General features: G+C 33.1%; 1 protein-coding gene and 1 long non-coding RNA gene across 2 annotated transcripts in view; both read right to left on the bottom strand.

The window, feature by feature from the left end:
• The window catches only part of LOC144371782 (uncharacterized), a 311,728-nt gene that overhangs the window by 18,351 nt on the left and 266,180 nt on the right, over positions 1-27,197 (bottom strand). Inside the window, exon 4 of the long non-coding RNA XR_013431894.1 lies at positions 21,247-21,349. This is a non-coding gene — a long non-coding RNA (uncharacterized LOC144371782). The remainder of the gene's footprint in view (positions 1-21,246; positions 21,350-27,197) is intronic.
• On the bottom strand, positions 9,307-13,247 carry LOC101964462 (chloride intracellular channel protein 4). The gene has a single exon (XM_078034980.1). The coding sequence runs from the start codon at positions 13,230-13,232 to the stop codon at positions 12,471-12,473; it is 762 nt and encodes a 253-aa protein (XP_077891106.1). The 5' UTR covers positions 13,233-13,247; the 3' UTR covers positions 9,307-12,470.

Genomic DNA, 27,197 nt, shown 5'->3' with positions numbered 1-27,197 from the left:
AAATTTTAAAAACCAGATTATTGAATTATTATAAATAATTATTTCTGTTATTTTGGAATTGTTGAGAATTTGTGCTTTATGTTTTTTATTTCTTTCTATTCTTATTTTTCCTTTTTTTTTTTTTGGAGGGGCAGTATAGGTGCACTTTACCATTGAGCTATATTTCTGAACCTTTCCATTTAATTAAATTTTTTAATTTGTTTTAATTAGTTATACATGACAGTACAATGACATTGATATATCATACTTTTGAATCAGATGGGATATAATTCCTCATTTTTCTGAGTATACAGGTTGCAGAATCATATTGGTCATGCAGTCACATATATACACACAGTAATAATAATGTCTGTTTCATTCTACTATCTTTCCTATCCCCCCATCCCCTCCCCTCCTCTCCCATCACTTCTCTTTACCAAATCTAAGGTAACACTATTCTTTTTTTCCATTTTTTTTTTGAGACAGGATCTCACTAAGTTGCCCAAGGAAAGCTCAAACTTGGGATCAATCTGACTCAGCCTCCTGAGTTGCTGGGATTATAGGCATGCACCACCATGCCTAACTTCATTCTTCTTTGTTTGGTACATAAACATTAAGAGTTTTGCTGGACATGGTGGCCAATGCCTATAATTCTAGCTACTCTGCAGGCTAAGGCAGGAGGATCATAAGGTGTTAAGCACCCCTGTTTTCAATCCCCAGTACCAAAAAAAAAAAGAGTTGTGTATTATCTGTTGACTATTCGCTGTAATATTATAGAAATCTGTATTTGTTTTCTATTGCTGTTGAAACTAGTGGCTTAAATGATACACATTCATTATTACACAGCTCTGTAAGTTAGAACACTCACACAAGTCCCAGTAGACTTAAATTAAATCTGATCCTTCTTGTAGGCATTAAGGAAAAATCAGATTTTTTTCTACTATATTTTTTCAGATTCCAGAAGCCACCCGTATTTCTTGACTAAAGACTCTCTCCCAACATCTTTAAAACCAGTAATGTTGTATCTCTTTGATCCTTGTATTATCACATCTCCATCTGACTATAGATAGTAATAATTGTCAGGTTTTTAGGACTCTTCTAGATTATCTATTGGATCATCCAGAATTATCTCCCTTTGAGATCCTTAATGTTGGTCACATGTGTAAAGTCTCTTTTTCACTGCAAGGAATTAGGGATTGAATATCAAGGTATAAGTATTAGGGCAGGTATATTCTGGGGGGTTCGGGACCCTCTGTTTCTCATAACAGTAATTGTTTCTTATATAGAATACTGTTTTTTTGGTATGAATATTGCTTCTTTTCATTGACTTTTATTCATATTTATCGAATGAATCATCTCTCACCCTTTGTTCAACATCTGTGCTATATTTCTAAGATGATATTTTGAACTAAATATTTGCTTAAGTATTTTTTCACAATAATCTCCAGATTTGATAGGGGGTTAATATAGTCTACCTTATTGTGATATCAGACATAATTTTTGTTCAATTTCTTCATTTTAAGTATTCCAACTAACATTTTTCTTCATTATTATAAGAAAGGGTTAGTTATCTCTTAAGTAACCCGAAACCTAAATAAAATTTATGTATTTCAAAAGTAATAAAAATTTTTGAGTTTGCCTATATTTTCATGATGAGATGGTTTCTTCAAAGATTGCACACAGAAACTTTCAATGCTTAGATGTCCTTTGGCTTTGCAACTCTTGGTCTCTGGAATAGTTGGGAATTTGTACTCTTGGCCTCAGGTTTTAGAGGATGATTATGACTTGCTATAAAAAACAAACTCTAACGCCTACAATTTTGTAGGAAATCTGCTGGATACATCTAAAAATTCTCATAAACATTAATATAAAGTCCATTTTGATTGTTGAGATCCTTCAGCCAAAGTATTGACAGCAATAACAAATCAAGAATAGTATTCAGAGCTGGGATTGTAGCTCAGCGGTAGAGCACTCGCCTAGAACCTGTGAAACCCTGGGTTCTATCCCTAGCACCACATAAAAATAAATTATATTAAGGTATTATGTCCAACTACAACTAAAAAAGTAAATAAATATTTTTTTAAAAAAAGAATAGTATTCAGCCCACCATATCCCCTCATATCCCTGAAGTACCTTTCCATGTTTACAGCCAACCAAAAATAGACTTTGAGCCCAAATTATTTTACTAAATCCAATAGACATTTTTCTGGGATTGTATTATGTTTTTGGCTATATTTGTGTATGTATTTTCTCCTTCTTAAAAGTTTTTCTTCATTTGCCTCTCACAAAGTCATATTTTCTCTTCATATCTGTTTTTCTGTCACTTGTTTATATATTTGGAGCTCCTCTCCATGGCTATTAATATTTCTTAGATTTATACTAGATCTTTCTTATTCTATATATAATTTTTGTTGAGCTTATATTTGCCTATGTTTTCAAAACCAAATTTATTCTGACAGTGATTTATCTGGATGTTGAAACAATGTAAATAGAAATGTAATATGACATCTAAGTTTTGGGGCATTAATGAATTATTTTTAGAATGATAACATAATTTATTTTATAAAAAAGTAACAATTACCATTTATCAAAGTGAGTGTGAAGTACCTGTTCAGATTTAGTTATATTCAGGAATCAACTAGATATATATTTTTGAATAGCAGAAAATATTAATTGAATATATATCCCTGACAAGCATCTCGTTTGTGGGATAATTAAAGCCATGGGACTAGGTGAATATTACAGGGGAGTCTGAGGAATAGGAGAATGAAAATAGTACAAAACTCATAGTTCTAAGCAACACTAGGGCTTGAGAATTAGAAGAGTATCTCATAAAATAACTGAGTATTAATAGTGAGAGAAATGAGAGAAAACTTGGAAGAATATGACATACTGAAAACAAAATAATTATATGATTGAGAGATTTAGTTTCTCTCCTAATAGTCAGTCCCTTCTTTTACTTAAATTATAGAAGATAAATCATGTTCAGTCAACAAGATGCAGGGAATGGATAAAGTATCTCTAGTCTCATATTATGGCTCATGATTGGGTTAACTAAAACATGTTTATTTTATACTCCTTTGCTGATGATTATTTTATGGATTAACTTGTGACAATGTGCTGACCAATGAGTAGCAAGGGGGAATATTCTCTGGGTTCTGACAAAAGACTAAAGTTCTGTGATTATGTCTCAGAGAATTTTATGTCTTAATGATTTCAGCCATTATTAGTGAAACTTGTTGTTTTAGCCAAACATCTCTTACTCAATAGCTTGATTACTGAATTGAACTGTATAAACAATAGTTTCTAAATTGTGGAATATAGATGAGTAAGCTAGGTTAGTTAGAGGTGAATGATGACCCAATTATATGTGCCTGGTGAATTTATTACTTTTATATATGAAGAAAAACATATAGTCAAATATTCTCCTATTATATTTTGTGATGCAGACTACATATGAAATGATGACATATAATTAGAGGTGGGAAAATTTCAGGGCATTGTCTTGAGTTGTCTCTTTCTTAAGCTCTATAAAGAAAGAATGGTATTTGGATAATCTAAAAGAGAATTTAAAATAAAGCTTGACATTGAGCAAAGATCAACATTAAGTACCTAGTTTTCTAACATAAGGTTACCATTAATCATTTTCTCTGAGAAAAAGATACTGAACCTGCTAGTAAAGATCCAGAAAAGAGTGGTACCACCCTGACTGAATTTGTTTTAAAATATAACAAAGATGATAAACTAGAAATCAACAACTATTTCTAAATCTATCAAATAAAGTAGCAGTATGATGGGAGCAGAAACCACTTTGAACCTTGAACTGGTATGAACACTTAAATAGTATTTGATTTATTGATGAACAGTGAGCATAGAAAATTAAAATCTCCTGAAGCCCCGATCTAAGTGAAAAGTTCACTTTTGTGAATTTGCCTTCAGTAGCCCCATCATGTTCTCATGGTAAAAAACTGAGAACAAATAAAAAAATTTCTCCTGCCATCTAGAAAGGGAAAGGAAAAATAACTACTTTAAGACATTCCTAAGAGAAAAATAACCATTTTCAAGTGTACTTAGAAAATTTTATTCTCTTTTACAAAGTTCTGCCTTCTGATGAAACTACTTTCCAATAGCCATATATGACCAGGAGAAAGGGTAACAAGACATAATACCACCTTTTGAGCATTCCTGTCTCACATAAAATGGGGGTGGGGAGTCTAAGAAACTCTTCTGATGATCACACTCTATAGACTGAGGGCCACTAAACTATTTAAATTTAATCATACAAGTAGTGAACACCTTCTCTCCACAATACCTTGCCATGACATCAACAGATCTCAAGTGTAACAATAGTAGATTACACCAATAAGAGACTAAAGGCATATTCTTTTTAAAAATAATTTTCTTGGGAAATCCAAAGATACCATTTTTAGACAAACAGAACACTAGAAGAAAATAAAGCTTCTGGCATACAGCTATTGCAAATAGTAAGCACAGTCTAAATAATTGTCACATTGATGATCATGCTAAAAGCCTAATTGCCTCAATTCCTATCACCTAAGACATCATATCTATATTTCAATGAAAATTCACACAGCATGCTAAAAGGCAAGAAAAATCAATCTTAAGAGATAAACCAAACATTAGACCATACTCAGAGCAATGATTTTTTAATTATCACTTGGAAATTTGAAATAACAATAAATATTTGGGAAAAATGGACCACATGTAAGAAGAGATTGAAAATACATGAACAAAGGAAGATACTAATACAATAACAAATGGAATATAAAAACCCACTATGACAGAAAAAAAGGATGTCTTTGTTGGGCTTATCAGGATGGACAAGTTTGAGGAAAGAATCAGTATTCTTAAAAATATAACTAAAACTGTTCATATTAAAAATCAAAGACAAAAATTTAAAAATATGAAATAGAATATGCAAGAATTCAGGGACAATCACAAGATGTGTAAAATGAACATAATTGGAATTTGAAAAGGAAAAAAAAGGAACCGAAGAAATATTGAAAACAATAATGGCTTAACATTTTCCAAAATTAATGAAAACATAATAGAAATAGAGGCCCAGATAAGAAAAATAAATATACACATAAAAATTCAGAATCTACATGTATCATATTTCAAATTCAGAAAATCAAACACAAAGAGAAAATCTTGAAATAGGCCAAAAGAGTGAAAGGACCTTACTATAATTATCTTCTGGAGCCATGAAAACAAGAGAATAGAATAAGATGTTTGAAATGTTAAAAGGAAACAAAAACACACAGAATCTGTGTCCACTGAAATTCTCCTTCAAAAGTGAGGGAGATATGAACTTCAATGAAAATGGTAGAGTAATCAGCTCCAAGGGTGGAACCCTCCACAGAAATATCAAACATACAATAAATCTATCAGAATCAACCCTGTTAGAACTCTGGAACACAGTCAAACATTTACAGTAACCAAGCAAATACTGAGCCAATAAATATACAAAATTAAAATTGGTACAAAAGTTTGTGGTGGCATTTTTATTTGATCTATGCCCAACCCCCTCCATGACTCAGCAATGATATTGATGACAACAATCCAAAATCCCAGTATGGGATTCTGGTCCCTGGTTCTGGAGGTAATTTTGTTTGTAGTAACTACTCAGGTTAGGCATTTTTTCAAAGACATTTTAATGTAAATGGGCAACCCTAGCACAAAGGATTAAGGATTATGATTGAAGCATACAACAGCATAATTAAAACCAGAGAAGAAAAGGTGGAGAGTTTATTTGGAAAAAAAATGGACTCTCAGAAATGTACAAATGAATTCATGAATTTAGAAGGTGATACACATACCCAAAGAAGAGTATATGCTTAGTGAAAACCTGAGAATAACTTACATTTTCAATGCTGAATGAACTCTAGGTTCAGTGTAGGTAGAAAGTTGAAAGGGAAAACCGAGTTACTAATGGCCAAGCCAATTATTGAAAGAATGTCTCAACATAAGGTCAATATGTAAAGATTGGGATAAGGCATTTATGAAAAATCTACAGCAAATATCATACTCATTTGTGAAAGCCTGAAAGCTTTCCTCCCTAAATCAAGAACAAGAAAATTATGTCCATGTTCAACGGAATTCTTGCTAAAAAGTAACTAGGAAAAAGAAGAAAGAAAGAAAAGAAACAGTATCTGATTTGAAAAGAAATAAGTAAATATCTCCACTAACAGAATCTAATGATTATTTATATAGAATCTCCCCAAAAGTGCATACATACACAAAACCACATTCAGCAAAATTCTAGATTATGAGAACAACACTAAAAAATATTTTTTCCTGTACACCAACAATAAGTAATGAAAAATGTAAATTAAGAAAACAAATCCATTTAAAATACCATTCAAAATAATAAAATACCCAGAGAAAAATATCCAAGCAGGTAAAGGACTCACACCTTGAAAATTACAAACATTTATAAAACTATTTAAAGAATAACTAAATAAATGGGAAGTTATCTCATGTTCATGGATTTGAATACTTAAGATTAAGATGGTATTACTACACAAAGTTTTCTATAGAGGTAAGAGAATTCCTGTCAAAATTCTAATGAATTTTTGGAGAAATGGAAAAGCCAATTCTCAAAATCATATAGTAATGTTAAGGACCCCAAATAGAAAAGAATCTTTAAAAATGCAGTTGAAATATTCATACTTTGTAATTTCAAAACTTACTGCAAACCTAGGAATCAAAATGGAGTGGCACTAGCATAAAGATAGACATATAGATCAGTGAAAAGAATTGAAAGTCCAGAACGAGTGCATAAACTCTGGTCAATGAATTTTAGCTAGGATGCAAGAATGATTCAATAAGGAAAGAATAATCTCTTTACAAAATAATTCTGTGCTAGTGTATATCAACATGCTAAGAAATAAATTTATATCCCTATGTAAAACAACATATCAAAATTATTTCAAAATGAATAAATAACCATAATGTAAGAACTTTCCATCAGAAATATATAAGAAGAAAACAGGGATAAATCTTTGTGACTCTGATTGGCAATAGATTTGTGAATAGGGTATCATGAGAAACCAATTAGAAAATAGATAAATAGGAAAATAGATAAATAGGAATTAATCAAACTTTTGAGTATTAAATACAGAAAATGAAAAGACAATATACACAATGAAAAAAATGCAAATACATATGAGTGATATCCATCCAATATATATCCAAGAATACTTACAAATCAACCATAAAGAAATAAATTACACAATTAATAAATGGACAAAGGCATGTGAAGACATTTTTCCAAAAAAGATACACAAATTTCCAATGAGCACATGAGAGTATATTTTACATTTTCAGTCTATAGGGAAATACAAATCAAACCAGTATGATATAGAGCTTTATAACTACCAGGATAACTATACATGAATGTGGGTCTGGGTTCTTTTTAAAGAAAGTAAGATTATGTAGCTCATGGTTTTGGAGGCTAAAATTCCAAAATCAGGGGGCCCTATCTATTTGGACTCTGGTGAGACCCTTTGTTACAATATAACATAGCAGATGGCATAATAGCAAGAGTATGGGCAAAAGGGAGTGAAGTGACATGGCAAGATAGAATTTTTATATAACAACTTGCTATCTCAGGTACTAGTCCACTCCTACCATACCTTATGCATTCCTTCAAAACAGCATTAATCCATTTATGAGGGTCAAGCCCCCATGACCTAATTACTTTGCACTAGAACTCACCTCTTAAAGGTTCTACCACCTCAACAGTGCCACACTGAGGACCAACACATGAAACATTGGTAGACAAATTACATTCAAGCCATAGAACTATAATATGAAAAGTAGTAAAGTATCAACTGTAAGCGAAGATGTTGAAAAATTGGAGCCATTGGTACAAGGCTGATTGAAAAATGGTTCAGATGCTGTGGAAAATAGTTTGGCCATTCCTCAAAAAGTCTAACACAGAATTACCATATAGCACATCTCTTCAACACATAGATATATACTGAAAATAACTGAAAACAAGTACTCAAAGAAATATATACACAAATGTTCACAGCAGCACTATTCACGGTAGCCAAATAGTGGATACAACCTAAGGTTCATCAATGAATGTACTGATTGACAAACTATGAAACACCCATACAATGAAATGTTATTTAGTAATAAAAAGAAATTAAATATAAGTATGTGATACAGTCAATGAAGCTTGGAAATTTATGCTAAATTAAAGAAGCAAGGTGGTAAAGGTTGCATATTGAAGAATGACTGTTTAACAGGTGTTTTTCACCTTAATAACAACTTGAATGAAGGTGAAATAAAGGCTTTCTCAAAAAACAGTGAGGAAGTTGGTTGTTAGTAGAAGAATCTTGAAAGAAAAACTAAAATAAGATCTTCAAAACTGCCAGATATGGTGATGCATGCTTGTAATCCCAACTACTCAGGAGGCTGAAGCAGAAGGATCAAAAGTCTGAGGCCAGCTTCAGCAACTTAATGAGGCCCCAGGCAAATTAGTGAGATTCTGTTTCAAAATAAAAACTAAAAATTGTTGGGGATATAACTCCATGATATAACACTCCTGGGTTAAATCCACAGTACAAAAAAAAGAGGGGGAGAGAGAGAGACAGAGAGAGAGAGAGAGAGAGAGAGAGAGAGAGAGAGAGAGAGAGAGAGAGAGAGAGAGAGAGAATATGTCAGAGACATATCTATATAAAAAAGAACATTAAAAAATAAATATATGAAAATAAAATGGAATATTTTCTTCTTATTTAATCTAACAGATAAATGTTCAGAATAATTGCATCAACCATGTATTGAGTAATTATAGCTTATGGATAAGTGAAATGAGTGAAAGCATTGCTCAAAAGGATGGGTAGGGTGAAATTAAAAAACCGTTATAGGGAATGTGTACTCTCTATAAAGCAGTAGAGTGTTATCTGAAAGTAAATTCCTTTCAAAGTCCTTGTAAATGTATTTACATTGCAAATTCCGTATCAACAACACAAAAAAGTTTTTTTCATAAAATGTTGACCATGATTGTGTTTAAAATGGTGCAGGGCTTAGATATTTCTATTCTACTTACTCTATGCCTAGCTCTTTTCCCCCAAAATTAGACATTCACTTCCCTCCTTTACTGTTTTAGGAAATATCAACATGGGAAACAGAACTTGCTTGCTTCTTTCTCAATCTATTCCTCTCTCAAACTAGGCAATAATACTTTATAATTGTACACAAGAGTTCTTAAAATAAAATGTGAGTATTCAAAAATCTTTTCAAAAGAAATATGATTGACATGCTAAGTGAGGAGAGGAAATAAAACATGGACAATTTTTTGATAGTGAAAATATATTTTATTTTTTGAATATAATAGCTGCCAGCAATATACTGGTGTTGATGTTCCAGAGAGAGAAAAGAAAATACAAGTATTCAATAATAAGCTTTCATTTGCCTATTCAGGAAATTCTAAAGAAAATACTCCAATTCTGTTTAACATTATGGCTTGGGGAGTTTTGTTTTTCTCCCTTGATAAAAATATAATTTTGGATGCCCCAACCTTGATGCTCTGTAAAGGATGGAATTTTTAAAGCCAATAAATATCAACCATGAATGCTTCCCTCTCATTGAATTAAATATTGATTATAGCTGGTGTAAGAAATTGATGAATCAATTAGTTTGATGAAATGTGTATCAAATGTTCATGAAAAAATAATTTCTATTTCCTCTTGTTTTTACTTTGTAGATACTTTCTAAATGGGTTTTTCTTTAATGCACAGAAATTTTAAAGCTATCTGCATGCAACTCTGGAGAGGCTCAAAACTCAACAGAAGTAAAAATGACTAAATTCTAGAACTGATCCACTCATTGTAAGAATAAACATCAGAAATCTCTTAATTGTACACAGATTATTCAAAGAGTTAAAGTTGTGAAAGCCAAAGTTACCAAAAAAATAAAACCTTATCTGAATTTTACTGAAAATTTGAATCTAAAATTTTTTTTAAAAGGAAGTCTATCAACTGGAATAGTACAGAGCTTCCCAACAAATTTCTCAGTGTCCATTGGAAAATAGTGAGACTTTCCATTCAGACTGCAATCTCCTCAAAGAAGTATAACAAAATGAAGAGGAATTACTTTTTAGCTGTAGAAATAAAACCAGATGATTTCCATACGTCAAGCCAAATACTACATGAATTGCCAAGAACATTGTTATGTCCCAAGTTTCTCAAGACTGTGTGCTAGGCTCCCTCCCCAAACACACGATGGAGTAAAAACTTGGCAGGATCTTACTAGCTGTGATGTAGTTGCCACTCAATTATGTCTCTCTGACTTCCTTGATAGAAAAATAAAATCAGTCTTTCTGCAGAGAAAAATAATTCTGCCTTCATCAAAGTCAGAAGACTGGCTTTTCTTGGACAGGCAGAGAGACAGCCAAGTGTAATAATTGGTGAATAAAAGCAACAGAGAGAAAAGATGCCCACAGGGAGCTGTTTCTGAGGGGTTCTAGGTCAACTCTTGTCTGGAGGACAGCAGTGCTGTCCTCTAGGTGCCCCAACTCTGTCTGCCTGGCCCATCATTCTCTGAAAGAACAGACACCCATTCTCTCAAATGTCCCTCATGCTTTAAGCTAACAGGTGTGGTTTAGTATCATCTGGAGGCCAAATTGTCATGTTAAAAATGTGAAGACTGCAGGATGAGGGGCCTGCTGTGCCCTGGGGCAGATGGGACACCTGCACCCACCAAAGCCACTGAAACCCAGACTCTTGATGGGAGCTAGACAGTAATTCTTTCTGGAACCAGGTAGATCATGCACTACTGTAACAAAAAGATGGGGGCTTAGACTTTTGATCAGCAATAGGAGCACTGTGAAAGGTAAGGTAAAGGAATCTCCCTGAGCCAAATGGATATAATATAAAGCTTTTTCTTATCTTCCTATACTAAGCTAATTACTGACAGGTTAAAGAATGTAGTTGTGCTTATAAAGTCAGGTTGCTACCATAAAGCCAGTGCTTACTAAATGTCACCATATCAAAGGGGAGAAAATATTCTTAAAATCCTTAAAGCAAATTTTAAAAAAAGAAAGAAAAGCCTATGAGAAATAGCACATCTTAAACAAGTTAGGTATACAAATGTTATTATAGTCACAACCACAGTCTTTGGAACAGTATTAAGAAAGTCCATCTTGGTTTGTTTTCTTTGGAATAAATACACCAAGTTCATTCTTGTTAGAGCACAAATAATTTATAATTTAGGACTTCCGATTTAAATGACAAAGTCAAAAGTCCACACCTAGAGTGCTATTTCTCAATTAATTGTAACTGCAGAAAAATTTAACAACATACCCTCACCCTAACACTGCAATCTGTATATACAAAGTGAACCACCTTCTGTGGAAAGTCCCATAGTAAACAGGTGGTGTGAGAGTTGGTAATATATGCTTTATGGTTCTCAAAACAGAATAGATAATGCACTCTCCAGATTTAATCTACATTAAATATGCTTTAGAAACAAAATGTACTTGACATTTTGACAAACCCACTCTACATTCTTTAGACTAACTTCTGTATTCATTAATTTTTACATTACTAATCACTGCACGGCTAGAGCTATGGCAACTATGTGTCAGTATATGTAGTGTTGCTCAAAAATATCTACAAACAACGAGGTGGTTACCTAAAAAGAAGCTTTTTAAAATAAAGAAGGTGACACTCTTCCAAATGAATGGCACGGGCAAAACACACATAAGAACAACACATTTAGAGTATCAGATACCCATCAGTTCTCTTCTAAGGAAAAAATGTTTGCGATCTTGAGAGTAGCATCCCTCCCTCTAAACTTTCACCTTCCACATAGTGTCAGATGTCACAATTTGTATGAAGGATAAATGATTTTAGGCAAAACTAAAAATCTGTCTACAAAAGAACAGTAGAATATGTAGTGACTTTCTGTACAAGGTGTTCTCTGGTGGTGGTGTCTTTCAGGATGTATCTAGGGTAGACTCAATTGAAAGTATCTCTGATACAGTAGCAATCATTTCATATACTCTTACTAAATATTACAAAATTCCAGAAAGTACATGACTACTTCATGTACCATGTATTATGCACCAACTTGCAGTTGACTGATGTCATAGCTACTACCTTAACAGTTAAACACTGAAACTCAAAAGCTCTGCCATGTATGCACAGAATGGTAAGGACTTCAGAGAGATGGCAAACTGCCTCTCAAGTGGAGGGTTTGTGATGGAGTGTCTCCAAGTTACAGGAGAGGAGGACACAATTGGTAGGGAAGGTTGTTGGCAAGATAAGAGGATTTTACTTCTTAGGAGTGTATATTTTAAGATAACTACTATACCTTTTCTACCCTTGATCCTAATCTTGAATAACTGCATGTTCATGCAAAACACATTTCTACTTTATAGGAAGATGAGAAGTCTGTTAGGAAAAGCATATTCTTAGGGAAAGATCTGAAGACATCTCTCTCTCGTAAGTGCTATTTTATTTGGTAAGTCTTTTGGCAACATCACTGTATGCTATTTCAACCTCCTTATCACTGGGACAGGTATTGGTAAACTCATCCCTACCATAGACATTAGTTAGGTATCTCCAGATGCCAGTCATTCCTTCTGGAATATCAAAGTTGCGATATTTTTTGGCCACCACCTTGACAATGTGCAGTTTGGGCAGCAGGTTGCAATCAGCTAGTGTCATTTCATTGCCATCCAGGAATTTACGTGTAGAAAACTTAATGTTCTCCATGTTGTTCTCCTCAATTTCATCAGGGAGAGGAGAATTCAGATACTGGTCCAGTTTATGCAGTGTTTTCAAGAGTCCCCTCTCCAGCATTTCATTAGCCTCTGGCCTTGAATTCTTAATATAAGCAGAGAATTTGGCAAAGATGTCCATTCCAGCAGTATTTGATTCTGAGTGTTTTGGTGAAAGCTTTAAGTACTTGGGAGGACATAAGACTTCTTCAAGAAATTCTTCAATTTTATTTACATCCGTTTTGACTTCACTGTTGAAAGTTATAAATGGTGGGTGTGTCCCAGGAGCCAAGTTCTGCAGGTCTGCAGGCTTCCTTTTCAGGTCAACAGTTGTGACGCTAAATACAACTCCTTTGAGCCAAAGAATCATGAAGAGCCTCTGGGAAAAGGGGCAGTTTCCTATGCTTTCACCATCACTGCCAGCCTTAACGAAGAGCTCGATGAGGGGCTCTCTGTCCTCCTCCTTCAGCCCATTCAGCGGCAGGGACAATGCCATGGCCGGCTCTCCTGGGCTCCACGAAAGGCAGTGGGGCTGGGGCTCCTGCTACTCTAGCTGCCAGCACCCACTGCTCTGCACTCACTGAACAGTCTCAGTGTCTCCCTCTCTGCTGCACTCGCTGGTCAGTCCTGGCATCAAGCTGGCCACAGCCTCAGGTCCTCAGCACTGCCCCATGCCCCGCATGACTCTTCAATTCTTAATTTAAAAAATAAGTAAACAAAAAATAAACAAAGAATGAGAGGAAATGAATAGAAAATAATTACAAACATGCAAGATAATTATCCAACTATACCAATAATCACTTGAAACATGTATCAGACACTAAGAGAATGACTAGAGGCAAGGCAACAATATTTGTTATCTATAAGAAATCCATTTAAAATATGAAGAAATACCATATTAAAGTAATGAACACAAATCACGCACATGATAACACTAACAAAAAAGCTTACCTAGGTATATTAATTTTAGATAAAGTTGATTTTGGAAAAAAGAAGATTATCAGGGATAAAAATGAGCATTTCATAATAGTAAATTAGTCACTTCTCCGAAAAGGCGTAATAGTACTTAATACATGAGCCAAAACTGATAGAATTTCCAAGAGAAAGAGATAAATCTACTATTATAGTTGGAGATTTCAACACCCCTGTATATGTAATTGACAGATCCAGCAGACAGAAAATCAGTAAAGATATAGTTGAACTGAACAGCACCATCAATCAACAGCCTCTAATTGACATTTATAGAACATTTCATCCAACAACAGAAGAATACAGAGTCTTCTCATACTCACATGTAACATTCATAAAAATAGATCATATTCTGTAATATAAAACACATCACAACAAATTATTTAAAGACAGAAATGATGAAATCCATGATCTCTGACCAGTGTTATTCAGCTTTCTATTATGGTAACAAATACCTTAGATAGATTGTTATAAAAAGCAAAGCTTTATTTTGGCTCATTGTTCTGGAGGTTTTAGGCCATGACACATTGGCCCTGTTGATTTCGACATGTAATGAGGAAGCACATTGTGATGGAAATGTATGACAAAACAAAACTGTTCATTAGTAGCCAGGAAATCAAAGAGAGAGGAAGAGAAAGAGACTAAGAATCCACGATTTCCTTCAAGGCATATCCTCAAATACCTGAAAAACTCCAACTATACCTTATCTTTTAAAATTTCTACTACCTCCCAGTAATGCCAAGTAGGGCAGCAAACTTACAACACAGGGGTCTTTTGGGAAATTCTGGATCCAAAATATAGCAGATCACAATGGAATTCAACTAAAAAGTAACAGAAATACAAGTGGAAAATCCCAAAGTAATTGAAGATTAAACAAAAACCTCTAAATAGAATGTGAGTTTAAAACAAGCCCCAAGATAAAATTTTAATATATTTTGAAATAAATGAAAATGAAAATAGTACTTGCCCAGTTTGTGTTAAGAGCTAGCATGTATTAAGGGGAATTGTTAGAGATAAAAACTGATAGATTTTGCTATATTCTAAGGTCTTCTTCAAATTCTTTCTCTAATGTTCTCTAATGTTGAGGCTACTATGAATGGAGTAGTTTTCCTAGTTTCTCTTTCAGTGGATTCATTGAATATATATAGAAATGTATTTGATTTATGGGTATTGATTTTATATCCTGCTACTTTGCTGAATTCATTTATCAGTTATAGAAGTTTTCTGGTAGAATTTTTGGATCTTCTAAATATAGAATCACATTACCAGCAAATAGTGATAGTTTGAGATCTTCTTTTCCTATTCCTATCACTTTTTTTGTTTTGTCTGACTAATTTCTCTGGTTCAAGTTTCAAGAACTATTTTGAATACAAATGGTGAAACAGGGAATCAGTGTCTTGTTCCAATTTTTATAGAGAATGCTTTCAATTTTTCTCCATTTACAATTATATTGGCCTTGGGCTTAGCATAGATAGCTTTCAAAATGTTGAGGTATGTTCCTTCTTTCTATCTGTAGTTTTTTTTAGTGTTTTGAACATGATTGGATGCTGAATTTTGTCATATGCTTTTTCTGCATCTATTGAGAGAATCATATAATTCTTTTCTCTAAGTATGTTGATGTGATGAATTATGTTATCGATTTCCATATGTTGAAGAAACCTTGCATTCCTGAAATGAACCCCATGATCACATGGTGCACTATTTTAATACATTTTTGTGTGTAATTTGACAGAATTTTATTGATAATTTTTACATCTATTTTCATTAGGGATATTGTTCTGAAGTTTTCTTTCCTTGATTTGTCTTTGTCTGATTTTGGTATCAGGGTGACACTGGCTTCATAGAATGAGTTTGGAAGGGTTCCCTCCTTTTCTGTTTCACAAAATAATTTGAGGACTATTGTTGTTAATTCTACTTTGAAAGTCTTGTAGAACTCAGATGAGAATCTGTCTGGTCCTGGGCTTTTCTCAGTTGGTAGGCTTTTGATAGCATCTTCTATTTCATTGATTGAGATTGATCTGTTTAAATTGGGTATGTCCTCCTGATTCAGTTAGAGTAGATCATATGTCTCTGGAAATTTGTCGATGTCTTTGATAATTTCCATTTTTATTGGAGTATAAATTTTCAATATAGATTCTAATTATTTTCTGTATTTCAGTAATGTCCATTGTGATCTTTGCTTTTCATCATGAGTTTTACTAATTTCTCTCTTTCTCTTCATTAGTGTAGCTAAGAGTTTACTAATTTTATTTATTTTTTCAAAGAACCAAATTTTCACCTTGTCAATTTTTCAATTGTTTCTTTTGTTTCAATTTCATGTATTTCTGCTCCTGATTTAATTATGTCCTGTCTTTTACTGCTTTTGGTGTTGGTTTATTCTTCTTTTTCTAGGGCTTTGAGATGTAATGTTAGGGCTAAGGAACTGAACAGACACTTCACAGAATATAAAATATAATTGATCAACAAACATATGAAAAAATGTTCATAATCTCTAGAAATTAGAGAAATGCAAATCAAAACTACTCTAAGATATCTTCTCACTCTAGTCAGAATGGCAATTATCAAAAATACAAGCAATAATAAGTGTTGGCGAGGATGTGGGAGGAAAGGTACACTCATACATTGCTGGTGGGACTGCAAATTGGTGCAACCACTATGGAAATCATTGTGGAGATTGAACTTGGAATGGAACCACCATTTGACCCAGCTATCCCACTCCTCAGTTTATACACAAAGGACATAAATTCAGCATAGTGCAGTGATGCACCACATCAATGTTTATAACAGCTTAATTCACAATAGCTAAACTATGAAACCAATGTAGATGCCCTTCAACAGATGAATGGATAAACAAAATATGGTACATATATACCATGGAATGTTACTTGGCCTGAAAGAAGAATAAAATTATGGCATTTGCAAGTAAATGGATGGAATTAGAGAACATGAAGCTAAGTGAACTAAGCCAATCCCCAAAAAACAAAGGCTGAATGTTTTCTCTGATAAGCAGATGCTGATGCATAGTGTGTAGGAAAGAATGAAGGAACTTTGGATTGTGAAGAAGGGAGTGAGAAGAGGCGTGGGACTATGGGGGTGGAAGGACAGTAGAATTATATTATATTACCCAATATACATGTATGATTACACTACTGGTGTGAGTCTGCACCACATACAGCCAGAGGAATGAGAAGTTGTGCTCCATTTGTATACAATGTGGCAAAATTCATTCTACTGTCTTATATAATAATTAGAACAAATTAAAAATTTAAAAAAATGGAATAACAAAAATCAGATAGAATTTATAACATTGAATGTATATATTAGAAAAGAAGAAATCTGAATTTAATTATCTAAGTTTCCACTTTAAGAAACAAAAGTAAAAACAATATAAATAAGCAGAAGAAAATGAAAATGTAAAATCAGAAATGAGAACTAATATCAACGATATTATAAATAGAAAATCAATAGATAATATTATTAAACCCCAGATTGTTTTAAAATTTAACTAACACTGATAATATTCTATTCATGTTGTAGGGACAGACGAGGCAAGGCACTGAAGATAGTAGGCAACAGTTTTATTTGGCTACAACCAGGTTCAGAGGGTACAGCTTTGGCTGTAATCAATTAATCCCCTGAACCTAGAGTTCAGGTAATTTTAGAACTTTATACCCAGCATATAAGGGAAGAGGCTCAGAAGTTCACAGTCTGCAGAAGTTCACATAAAAGCAGCTTTTTCTTTCACTGCTTTGGGCAAGTTAACCCTTCAAGGACAACACATGAGAAGGGGAGCACTTTCTTTCTTTTCTCCCCCTGCCAGCTGTTACCATGGAGCCCAATTGGTAACTTCTCTTACAATGTAGACATCTCTGTGAAGCCCCAGCTCAAGGCCAGTGGCCTTGTTAAAAGAATTATCTTTTTATTATCAAATTTTTCATTTGTAAACACACTTCTACAAACTACTATACTGGATAAATGTTTGTGAAAAATAACTAAAGGGGTGTGCAGCTCCTGGAGTGCTGATTTCTTCCAGGCCAGTGGCCAAGGAAAATGGAGCAACAGGAAAATAAGAAGTTTACTTACATTGAACTATTTTTGAAGAGACTCTTTTGCTTATAGTCCTAAAATCAATCATGAAGAAGATTTCTGGAGAAGCTTAGTTAAGATTTTCTGTGAAAGAGGGGGTGCCACTACATCTGAGTGACTCAAAGGAAAAAACACAGAAGAGAGGATATCACTACAGATTCCATAACTCATTATAAGGGCAATACAAGAATATAATAAATAACTCTATGCTTACATATTTGATGAATTAGGTGAAATGGATCTGTTTCTTGAAAAATATGAACACCATGTTTTGTAACAACAAAAATTTATAGCCTGAATAAGAAATATGAATCAATTTCTATTAAAGAAATATGAATAATTGATAACTTTTTTAAAAAAAAGCAATAAGTCAAGATATGTTTGATTTTGAATCCTATCAAATTTTTAAGGAAGAAACCATTCCAGTTATCTACAATCTTTCCATAAACACATTATGAGAAGGGAAAACTATAGATGAATATCTCTAATGAATATAGATACAATTCACAAAATAATACTAACAATTCAATTCCAACAATATATAAAATAATTATACACCAAAAAGTCTTTATTCCAGATATGTAAACCTGGTTCAACACTCAAAAATTAATTAACAAAATGAATCTTTTGCAGCAAAAAAGTAAAAAGAGTTCACATGATCATACCAACAGATGCAGAAACACTTCACCAAAATCCAACAATAATTTTAAGAGTTTTCAAATGAGTACAGTGCTACAGTTCCAATTTCTAAAATAAATCTACAAAATGAAATGTGGAAGTGTTAATGTAGATATGTTGCAAGTAATAATGTAGAGAATTTTAATGCTGAAAAACTAGATATTTTTTCCATTATTACTGGAAACAAGGCAATGATCTCCATCTCAAATACTGTTCAACATGATACTGGAAGTCATACTTAATGCAATAAGACAAGAAATGAAATAAAAAACACATAGAATGGGAAGATAGTAGCTATAGCAATGTTATAGAACACAAGCTTAATAAACAAAAATTCATGGATATGCCTACATAAAATCCAGGAAGATCCATTAAACTAGAGAAATCTTTATCAGGACTAGTGGAAAAAATTACATTTTATTTACAGATAACACTCTAAAAACATTTTTAGCTGTGTGTTTTATTCAGCTTTTTCAGACCCAAGAAGAAAAATTTTAGAGGAGGAAAAGTTTATTTGGCAGCTCAAGGATTCCAAGGTCTCAATCTATAGACAGCTAGGTCCATTCTTTGGGGCTCAAGGTGAGGCAAGACATCATGTCAGAAGAGGGAAGCAGTTAACAAGGAAATTAGAGAGCGGAGAGAGAGACTATACTCTCCAGACCCAAAATATATACCCAATAGCCACACCCACAAATGAACCATTTCCTCCAACCACACCCCACCTTCCCCCAGTTACCATTTAGTTAATCCCATTAGGGATCAATTCTCTGACTAAGGCTATAATCCAATCACTTCTCCTCCAAACCTTGCAATGCCTCACATGTGAGCTTTTGGGTGACACTTCACATCCAAACCATAACATTGTGGTTACTAAAACATGGAAGATTAAAAAATAAAAGAGAGATAAGAGATAAGAGAGATAAGAGAAATGAGAGAGAGAGAGAGAGAGAGAGAGAGAGAGAGAGAGAGAGAGAGAGAGAGAGAGAGAGAGAGAAGACCAGAGCTCAAAAAGTTTAGGAAAATTTACCACAATAAAGAACAGATTTTTTTGGGGGGTGTGTGTATGTGAGTGTACCAGGGATTGAACCCAGGGCCAATCAACCAGTAAGCCACATTCCCAGCCCTTTCTTATATTTTAGAGACTAAAGACAGGATTTTACTGAGTTGCTTAGGGCCTCTCTAAATTGCTGAGGCTAGCTTTGAACTCACAATCCTCCTGCCACAGCCTCTGGAATCTTTGGGATCATAAGCATGCACCGCAGTATCCCGCTCAAGAACAGAAACCAACAGACTAACTATTCATTGCATGAGGACTGAACCTAGGAATCGTAACTCTCAACATAGCAAGTAGGCTTTAATAACTGAAAAGGACCTTTCCCCCAGAACCCATGTTAATTGTGAACATGGAAGACAATAGCTAAGAAATAAACATCCATAAAATATAGGATTATATGCTGATAAGCTATCTAAAGACAGGGAATCAATATAAATCTCTTCTAATAAATTATGATTCATATCATGAAACAAAAATTATTGTGGATTTCTTCTCTGTCCTTCCTACCCAAATAAATTTGTTCTGTTCCTTCTCCATCATTGTATAATGAATAAATGAATATTGAGTGGGTAATTTATTTTTATATAAAGGTGATATACCTTAATTATTATCCATTTCTTAACGAACAAGTACATATACCAAACATAATTTCCTTCAAGATAAATTTGGTAACTAGATAAGTCTGTGAAAATGTCTCAGTTTAAGAGGGTATAAATGCATTGAGAAAATGGTATAAGAAAATTTAAATATATTACATTGGTGAAAGTCACATGAAAGATATTGAATTTACAAATAAATTTACATGTTTTATTGTTGATTTTCCTAAAGGCTCATCAGCCTCCCATCTTCCTTAGTTTCTGTTCTTGAGTTCTTGAGATGGGTACTGTGGTACATGTTTGTAACTCCAAAGGCTCTAATTCATTCAATTAGCAATATACTATCATTCTCCTGGCTTTAGAGAAACCATAGTTGACACAAATAAACCAAAATGATCCCATTATTCTTTTATGAGTGCTTTTAAAATTCATTCATTCTATTCTTTCTCTTTCTATTCATTTTTTCCTTCTTTTTCTTTCTTTTTAGCAGTGGATATATAATCCACTTAAGGGATACTGAACATTTAGGGAAAATAATGCTCCCTTTTCCTTTAATCGAAATGTATATTTTGATAATATGATAGTTACAGATGCTTTAGTCATTTTTGGATCATAAGAATATAAACTTAGGAAAAAATATATACCAAACATGGCACAGGGGATAAATACCTAAACAGTCTACTTATATGCTGCTATTGCTAAGGCATTTTGCCAAAACTGAAAACATTAAATTACTAGTAAAATGATAATTAAATATCATTATTGCAATGTTTTGTTTTCTCTTATAAATTAGGATATGTTAATATGGTATAACAAAAAGAACCAAAAATATAGTATATCAAACCAGATGAGGTTTTATTTTTCTGTATGTAAAAGCCCAGCATGGCATGGGCTCTCCAGGTTCAATTTGTTGCTTGATTTCACAGTGTCATAAAAAAATTGGGCTATTCTATGCTATTTCTTTGCCTCCTCCCCATTCCCCCACTGACCAGTCTCACCAGCAACAGTTAGAATTGGCAACCATGTCAATGTTCTCGCCTACAAGAAGGGGTAAGAAAAAGTGTAGGAAAAAGAATTTTATATAGAAATAATGTGAGAAGAATGTTGCATTCATCACTTCTACTCACCATATAATAGTTAATATTTAGGCAAATGGCTCCATGTGGCTTCAAGGGGATTAGCAAGTTCTTGTCATGCCAAAACATAGGGTGGATGGTTGATTTTATATTTCTTGAAAGAAAAAAAATGAGAACAATTAGCAGTTTTTTACACTTGTAGGAACTGAAACACTTTTAAAGAAATAATTGGTCTGAATAGTCAAATAATTTTGAAATTTTAATAAGTAAGCAATGATGATTATTTTTGAGGTTTTCTATTTGGAAAATTGTTGAATTTGAAAAAAGCAGGTTATAAATAGCATAGTGGAAGCTAGACTGCATTAATTTAATGCAAACTATTCTATAAAAATATTTATTGTGAAGATGTAGAGAAAATGAGTATGTAAATTTCATGCTATTTTATCCTATATACTGTTATAGTTGAATTATATTTTTAAAAAACAGGATGAATGTTTTTTCTTAATCCTGTTGAGTATATCTTTCATGTCCCAACATTCAAAATTAGAAGAAACAAATAAAATATAATAAATTTTATCATTAGATATTCAAATGCTAAACTAACCATGTGTTCTTTTACTAAACACACACTATTTATTTTTAATTTTCATATAACATTGACTTACGGTGATATTTTGTTTAGGACTTTTCTTCTATTTTATAGAATATACTGAAATAGATTTTCTTTTTATTAAACTGTATTTGTCAAATTTGGGTTCTGCTAGCTAGCATCATTAAGTGGAAGTATTCTTGGGAAGTATTCTTCCTTTATCAGTTTTTAAAATAATTCCTTTAAGGTTCAAGTTTTTTTTTTCTTAACTAATGGAAAAATTACTAAAACGTCATCTGAGCCCAGAGTTTCTATATATGAAGGCTGATTACAGATACTGTATAATTTATGTTTTCTATTATTTCTCGTTTCTTTATTCAACTTTTCAATACAAATGCCAAGAATATATTTATGTTTTATGTTGTTAAACTCTAATTGGCATGTCATATTTTCTCATTTTTTTATTCCTGATATTGAAACTTTGCTTTTTCTCTCATTATTTTTCAGTTATCCCAAATAGTTGTATGTAACTTATACACATTGTCTGAAGGTGAACTTATACAATATTTTAAATACATTTGCATTTTGACTATGATCTGTAACTTGAGATCAGGTGTGGCATTTTCCACTTATGACATCATATTGGCACTCAAGTTTCAAGAGTTTGGAGCATTTTGGATTTTGAGGTTTTATTTTCTCTTCAATTCTGAGGATATTTTACTGAATATTGCAACTGTGACTGATAATTGTTTTCTTTTAGAGCTTGGAATATCACCTTCTAGGCCTTTCTTGATTTTAGGGTCTGAGTTGAATGATCAGAAGTGAACCTTATTGGTTTGACTCTAAATGTCACCGATATTTTTCTCTTCTTGTGATTTTAAATATTCTTTCCTTATTTTCTATGTTAGGAAGTTTGATTATGATGTGCCTTAGAGAATCTCTTTCAATCTTGCCTATTTGCAGTTCTATATGCTACTTGTTTAGAGTTGTCCATCTTATTTATAATGTTAGGAAAATGTTCTGCTATTATGTCACTGAAGAATTTCTTAATGCCTTTAACCTGGGTCTCCACAGTCTCTTCTATCCCACTGACTCTCAAATTGATGTTGTCCCAGAGTTCTTATATATATTCTGATCATGGTCTTTTATGTTTTCCTTTTTTACATACTGATTGTTCAAGTTCATATATCCTGTCTTCTAGGTATGAAGTTCTGTCTTTGAGGCCTGTAATTTTATTTGTTACACAATTTTATCGGTTGGTGATGTTTTCCAATGAATTCATAATTTGATTCACTGTATCTTTCATTACCAGGAGTTCTGATTGGTGTCTTCTCATTATGTTTATTTCTTTATTAAAATAGTCTTACACCTCCTGTAGATATTTATTATTAATTTTTATGTGGTGCTGGGGATTAAACCCTGTGCCTCGCTTATGCTAGGCAAGTATTCTGGCGCATTAGCTATTAGTGGGGGGGTGGGGGGAACATGAAGGGGTGATAAGAGGAAGCAAAAACCAAGGAACGAACAAATAAAGAAATATAAAAACAAAACAAATCCATGTAAAATCAAATCAAAACTGAATAATAAATGGGTGAAGAATAAAGCAATTAAAATGAAACACACATATCACAGCAAGAACATATCAGCCCAGCAAGAAAACATAATAATGCAAATTGGGGGAAAAAAAGAAAGAGTGAAATAGGAAAAAAATATCTTAGAAGTAAAGGACTTTTTTTCACTGATTTGGTCAAAACTGTTGACAAAGATAGATGTTCATTGCTTATGCTATTGTGCTTTACTTTGTATTTTTGTTTATTTATTCATTATATATTTGGGTTCTGGGATCCTTAGATCAAGAAATGGAGGTTGTTAATTCCCACTTCTTTGTGCTTCTTACCAAGCTCCCAGCTCTATGGTCAGGAGCCAAAATTGGCTATAGAAGTTCTCGACTTCCAATCTCACAGTATAGGATGGGATAAACTGGGGAGTGCTGACAGGTGATGTACTTCCTCAGTGGGGCTGGGGCAGAGTTTTAAATTAGAAGTTCCAGCGGGTAAGGTTTATTCCTGGCTGACCTTTGAAACTCTGTCTGTGGGTATTGAGATTTTACCCACAACCCCTATAGCTGGGCAGATGCCAATCTCTGCTGTTTGGGACTTAGGAGTCTTCCAAAAATTCCACTTCCAAAAACTAAACTTTCACCAGCCTCATATATTCACTGCCAAGGATGTGAATTACCCAGGATCAGACCTGGTGTGCAGATGCATCTATGTGGCTTTTTATTGGAATCTTCCCACTGCTTATATGAAACCACCAACAAAGGGAACTCTAATTCTTTAATGTCCTGAGCCTGGATCCCCCTAGGCACTATTATCTTGGCACCTGTTACAATCATAATGGTCTACCACATACTCTGGACCCCATAACAGGTGATTCCTGGGTCAGGCTGGATTCTTCATGAGTTCCTGATCTCCTACCTCTGCTCACTGTCACAAAGCCACTTGAAATTGCCTCCTGCCACTGCTATGACTCTGGTTCCAGGCTTCTCATTCTAGTTGATTTTCACTCAACCACTTCCCCAAACATCTCTGAGTCACTTAAGATCAGCTTTCCTCTCTATTCCACAATTTCCCAAGACAATTTTATTCTCCACACTTTCTCTCTCTCTCTCTGCCTGTGCTTCCTCTCCTCTCAGCAGTGGGCTGTGACACTGAAGCCTCCTGCTGCAGCCAGCCAAGCTGGCAAGTCTCTATAGTATTCTTATTTTATATTCAAAGTTTCTGACTTTCTGTGTCTCTGTAATTATTTTACTGTCCAGCGTTGAATTTCAGTGATTTCCCTTAGTCACTCATCTCACTGAGCTGCAGTTTTCCTGCTGTTTAAATTTTGTGCTGTGGAACTCCTGGGGAGTGCATCCTTCTTCCTCTTATCCATCAACTTCAGAATGCCCTGGTGCCATTTTGATTTATTGACTCTATGCTGGGAGATACAGTTGGAGAAAAAGTGATAAAATCTACCACTAATGTGGAGGTATTTCAACTTCCAGTCTTTGCTGACTTGCCTAGTACTACTAACTTTAGAAAACTCAAACAATGCTTAAATGAATATGTAAATGCAAATATCTCTCTGAGATACTTACTACAATTCATTTGTAAAAACACCCAGAAGTCAGAGTGCTAGATAGTTAATTCAGCTTTCACTTTTTTTTTTTTTTTTTGAGAAACATTTATACTACTTTCTATAATGGCTAGTAACTATACTAATAATATTATGGTGTATTTCAGAGTTACTAAAAGAATAAATTTAAATGGTTTTGCCACAAAAAATGACAAGGAGACAAGTAATGGGATATGTTAGTAGCTTGATATAATCTTTCTACAATGTATAAAAACATCACATTGTAATTTCTGAATACATACAATTACTGTCAACTAAATAAGCAAGTAAGTTTAAAATTTGAAAATATAAACCTCAAATACATAATATATCCAGGTTTTACTGAAGGATTCAGTGAGAAAAATGCAATGGAATGAGTTTACTTCATTTTACCTAGAATGAAAATTTCTAAATGTCCCCCTTCAAGCATTCTATGATTCTTCCCCTGATTTTGCTATCTTCTCTACTTCTCACTATTTTCTTCATGGATTGCCTCTTTCTACTTCTCTATTCTATAAAATAAAGGGGACCTGAAATAAGTTAGCAATTGAACAGGAAATACAAATTTAGAAAGAATATAGTTTTTAAAAATAAATAAATAAATATAAATGGACAATAAGGAATAGCACACAGAATATAATGAGGCAGTGCCTTGTAGAACCCCAAACAGAAGGGAAAGGGAAAAATAAAAAAAATAAAATAAAATATTTTAAATTGTGAAACAACAGAGTAGGGAAGAACTTACATTCTTACTTTGAAAATTTCATTAGAATGTTGGTCTACCTGTGCAGCTCATTAAAAGTTACCAGCAAGTAAGAATTCTCACAGTGTAAATTTTAGCTTCATATTACAAACCACAGCATAATCTTATGGATGCTCACAGCTATAAAGAGAATAGTATTTTAAAGCAATATGCATAGTATATATTCACTGAGGAGATACATTTTAGACATTACAATGAAATAGAGGCTTTGCTTAAAAGATTAAGAGACAGTAAGTGAGCAATAATCTTTAAGAAGTTCCAATAATTGTAAATTTTTTACTTCTATGTTAATTTTCCAGTCTGATATTTTGCAATAAATACAAAAATAATATTATTTACAAAATATTTTAGAGCATTTTATTTTCATCATAAAGTCAGTAAATGGAGGAAATAGTAAGTTGAATTGTATTTTACAAATGCACATAAAAAGGAAAAGCCAGTAATGTCTAGCCCCATAGGTCTTTGCATTTAAATAGAAATTGTTATAAAAAAAACATTATAAAGGCAGTTTAAAGGCACTGGGTGTGAAGGCAGGCCTGAAAGAACACCATTAGTAATATAGCAAGAATATTGCATATGTCTGAAAGCACATTAAAATGATAATGAAAATGAGGCCATTTTTTATGAAGTATTTATACTTCTACATCCTGGTCATCACTGAAAAATAATAAAATTAATTTTACACTCTTTGTTCTCTGCTCTCTTAAACTTGAAGATATTATTTTCAATTACTTTTGGAAAATTTCCCTCTTGCTTTTTTTTATAATCTTTAAAAAATACTTGAAAGGTGTTTTTCTATGAGCATATGTGTTTGTATATGAATTAAGGAATTTAGTACATTGATTATTTTTTTAGTTGTAGATGGATACAAAAATGCCTTTATTTTATTTATTCATTTTTTTTTTGTGGTGAAGATCAAACCCATTGCTTGACATGCACCAACCCCAGCCCCACATTGATTAATTTTAATTGATGAAAGATGCTTCTGTTGGGGCTTGGGATGTGGCTCAAGTGGTAGTGCACTTGCTTGGCATGTGTGAGGCACTGGGTTTGATCCTCAGCACCACATAAAAATAAAATAAAGATATATATATATATATATATATATATATATATATATATATATATATATTTTAAAAAAAGATGCTTCTGAGCACTCTAACCCTTTGAAAAAATACCAATTTGATTTATAAATGTTACATGTAAATCAAAATATATGTGGTTAATGTAGTTATTGGTTTCCTATCATACATATTGTTTGGAATTTTTATGATGATTCAGGACAGAAATTTATCACTAAAGACATATCAAATTAAGAAGTCATTAGTAAATAAAAGGAATAATTAGTACAAAGTAATAATAATTGCCACTGATTTCAAAGAACCATTGTAAGTTTATGCGATTTATACCATAGTCACTGGTTTTACTAGTTAAATATAAAAAGTGTTTTAATTGATGTTTTCTATAACACAATATAGAATTCTTTTAATTCTA

This window comes from Ictidomys tridecemlineatus, chromosome X (genome assembly GCF_052094955.1).
Source record: "Ictidomys tridecemlineatus isolate mIctTri1 chromosome X, mIctTri1.hap1, whole genome shotgun sequence".
In the NCBI taxonomy this organism is placed as follows: Eukaryota; Metazoa; Chordata; class Mammalia; order Rodentia; family Sciuridae; genus Ictidomys; species Ictidomys tridecemlineatus.
Note: the sequence above shows the minus strand (reverse complement) of the source record. Positions and strands in the feature narration are given on the sequence as shown.

Coding starts and splice junctions, on each gene's coding strand:
- LOC101964462 (XM_078034980.1), bottom strand. CDS start 13,232: ATGGCATTGTCCCTGCCGCTGAATGGGCTGAAGGAGGAGGACAGAGAG.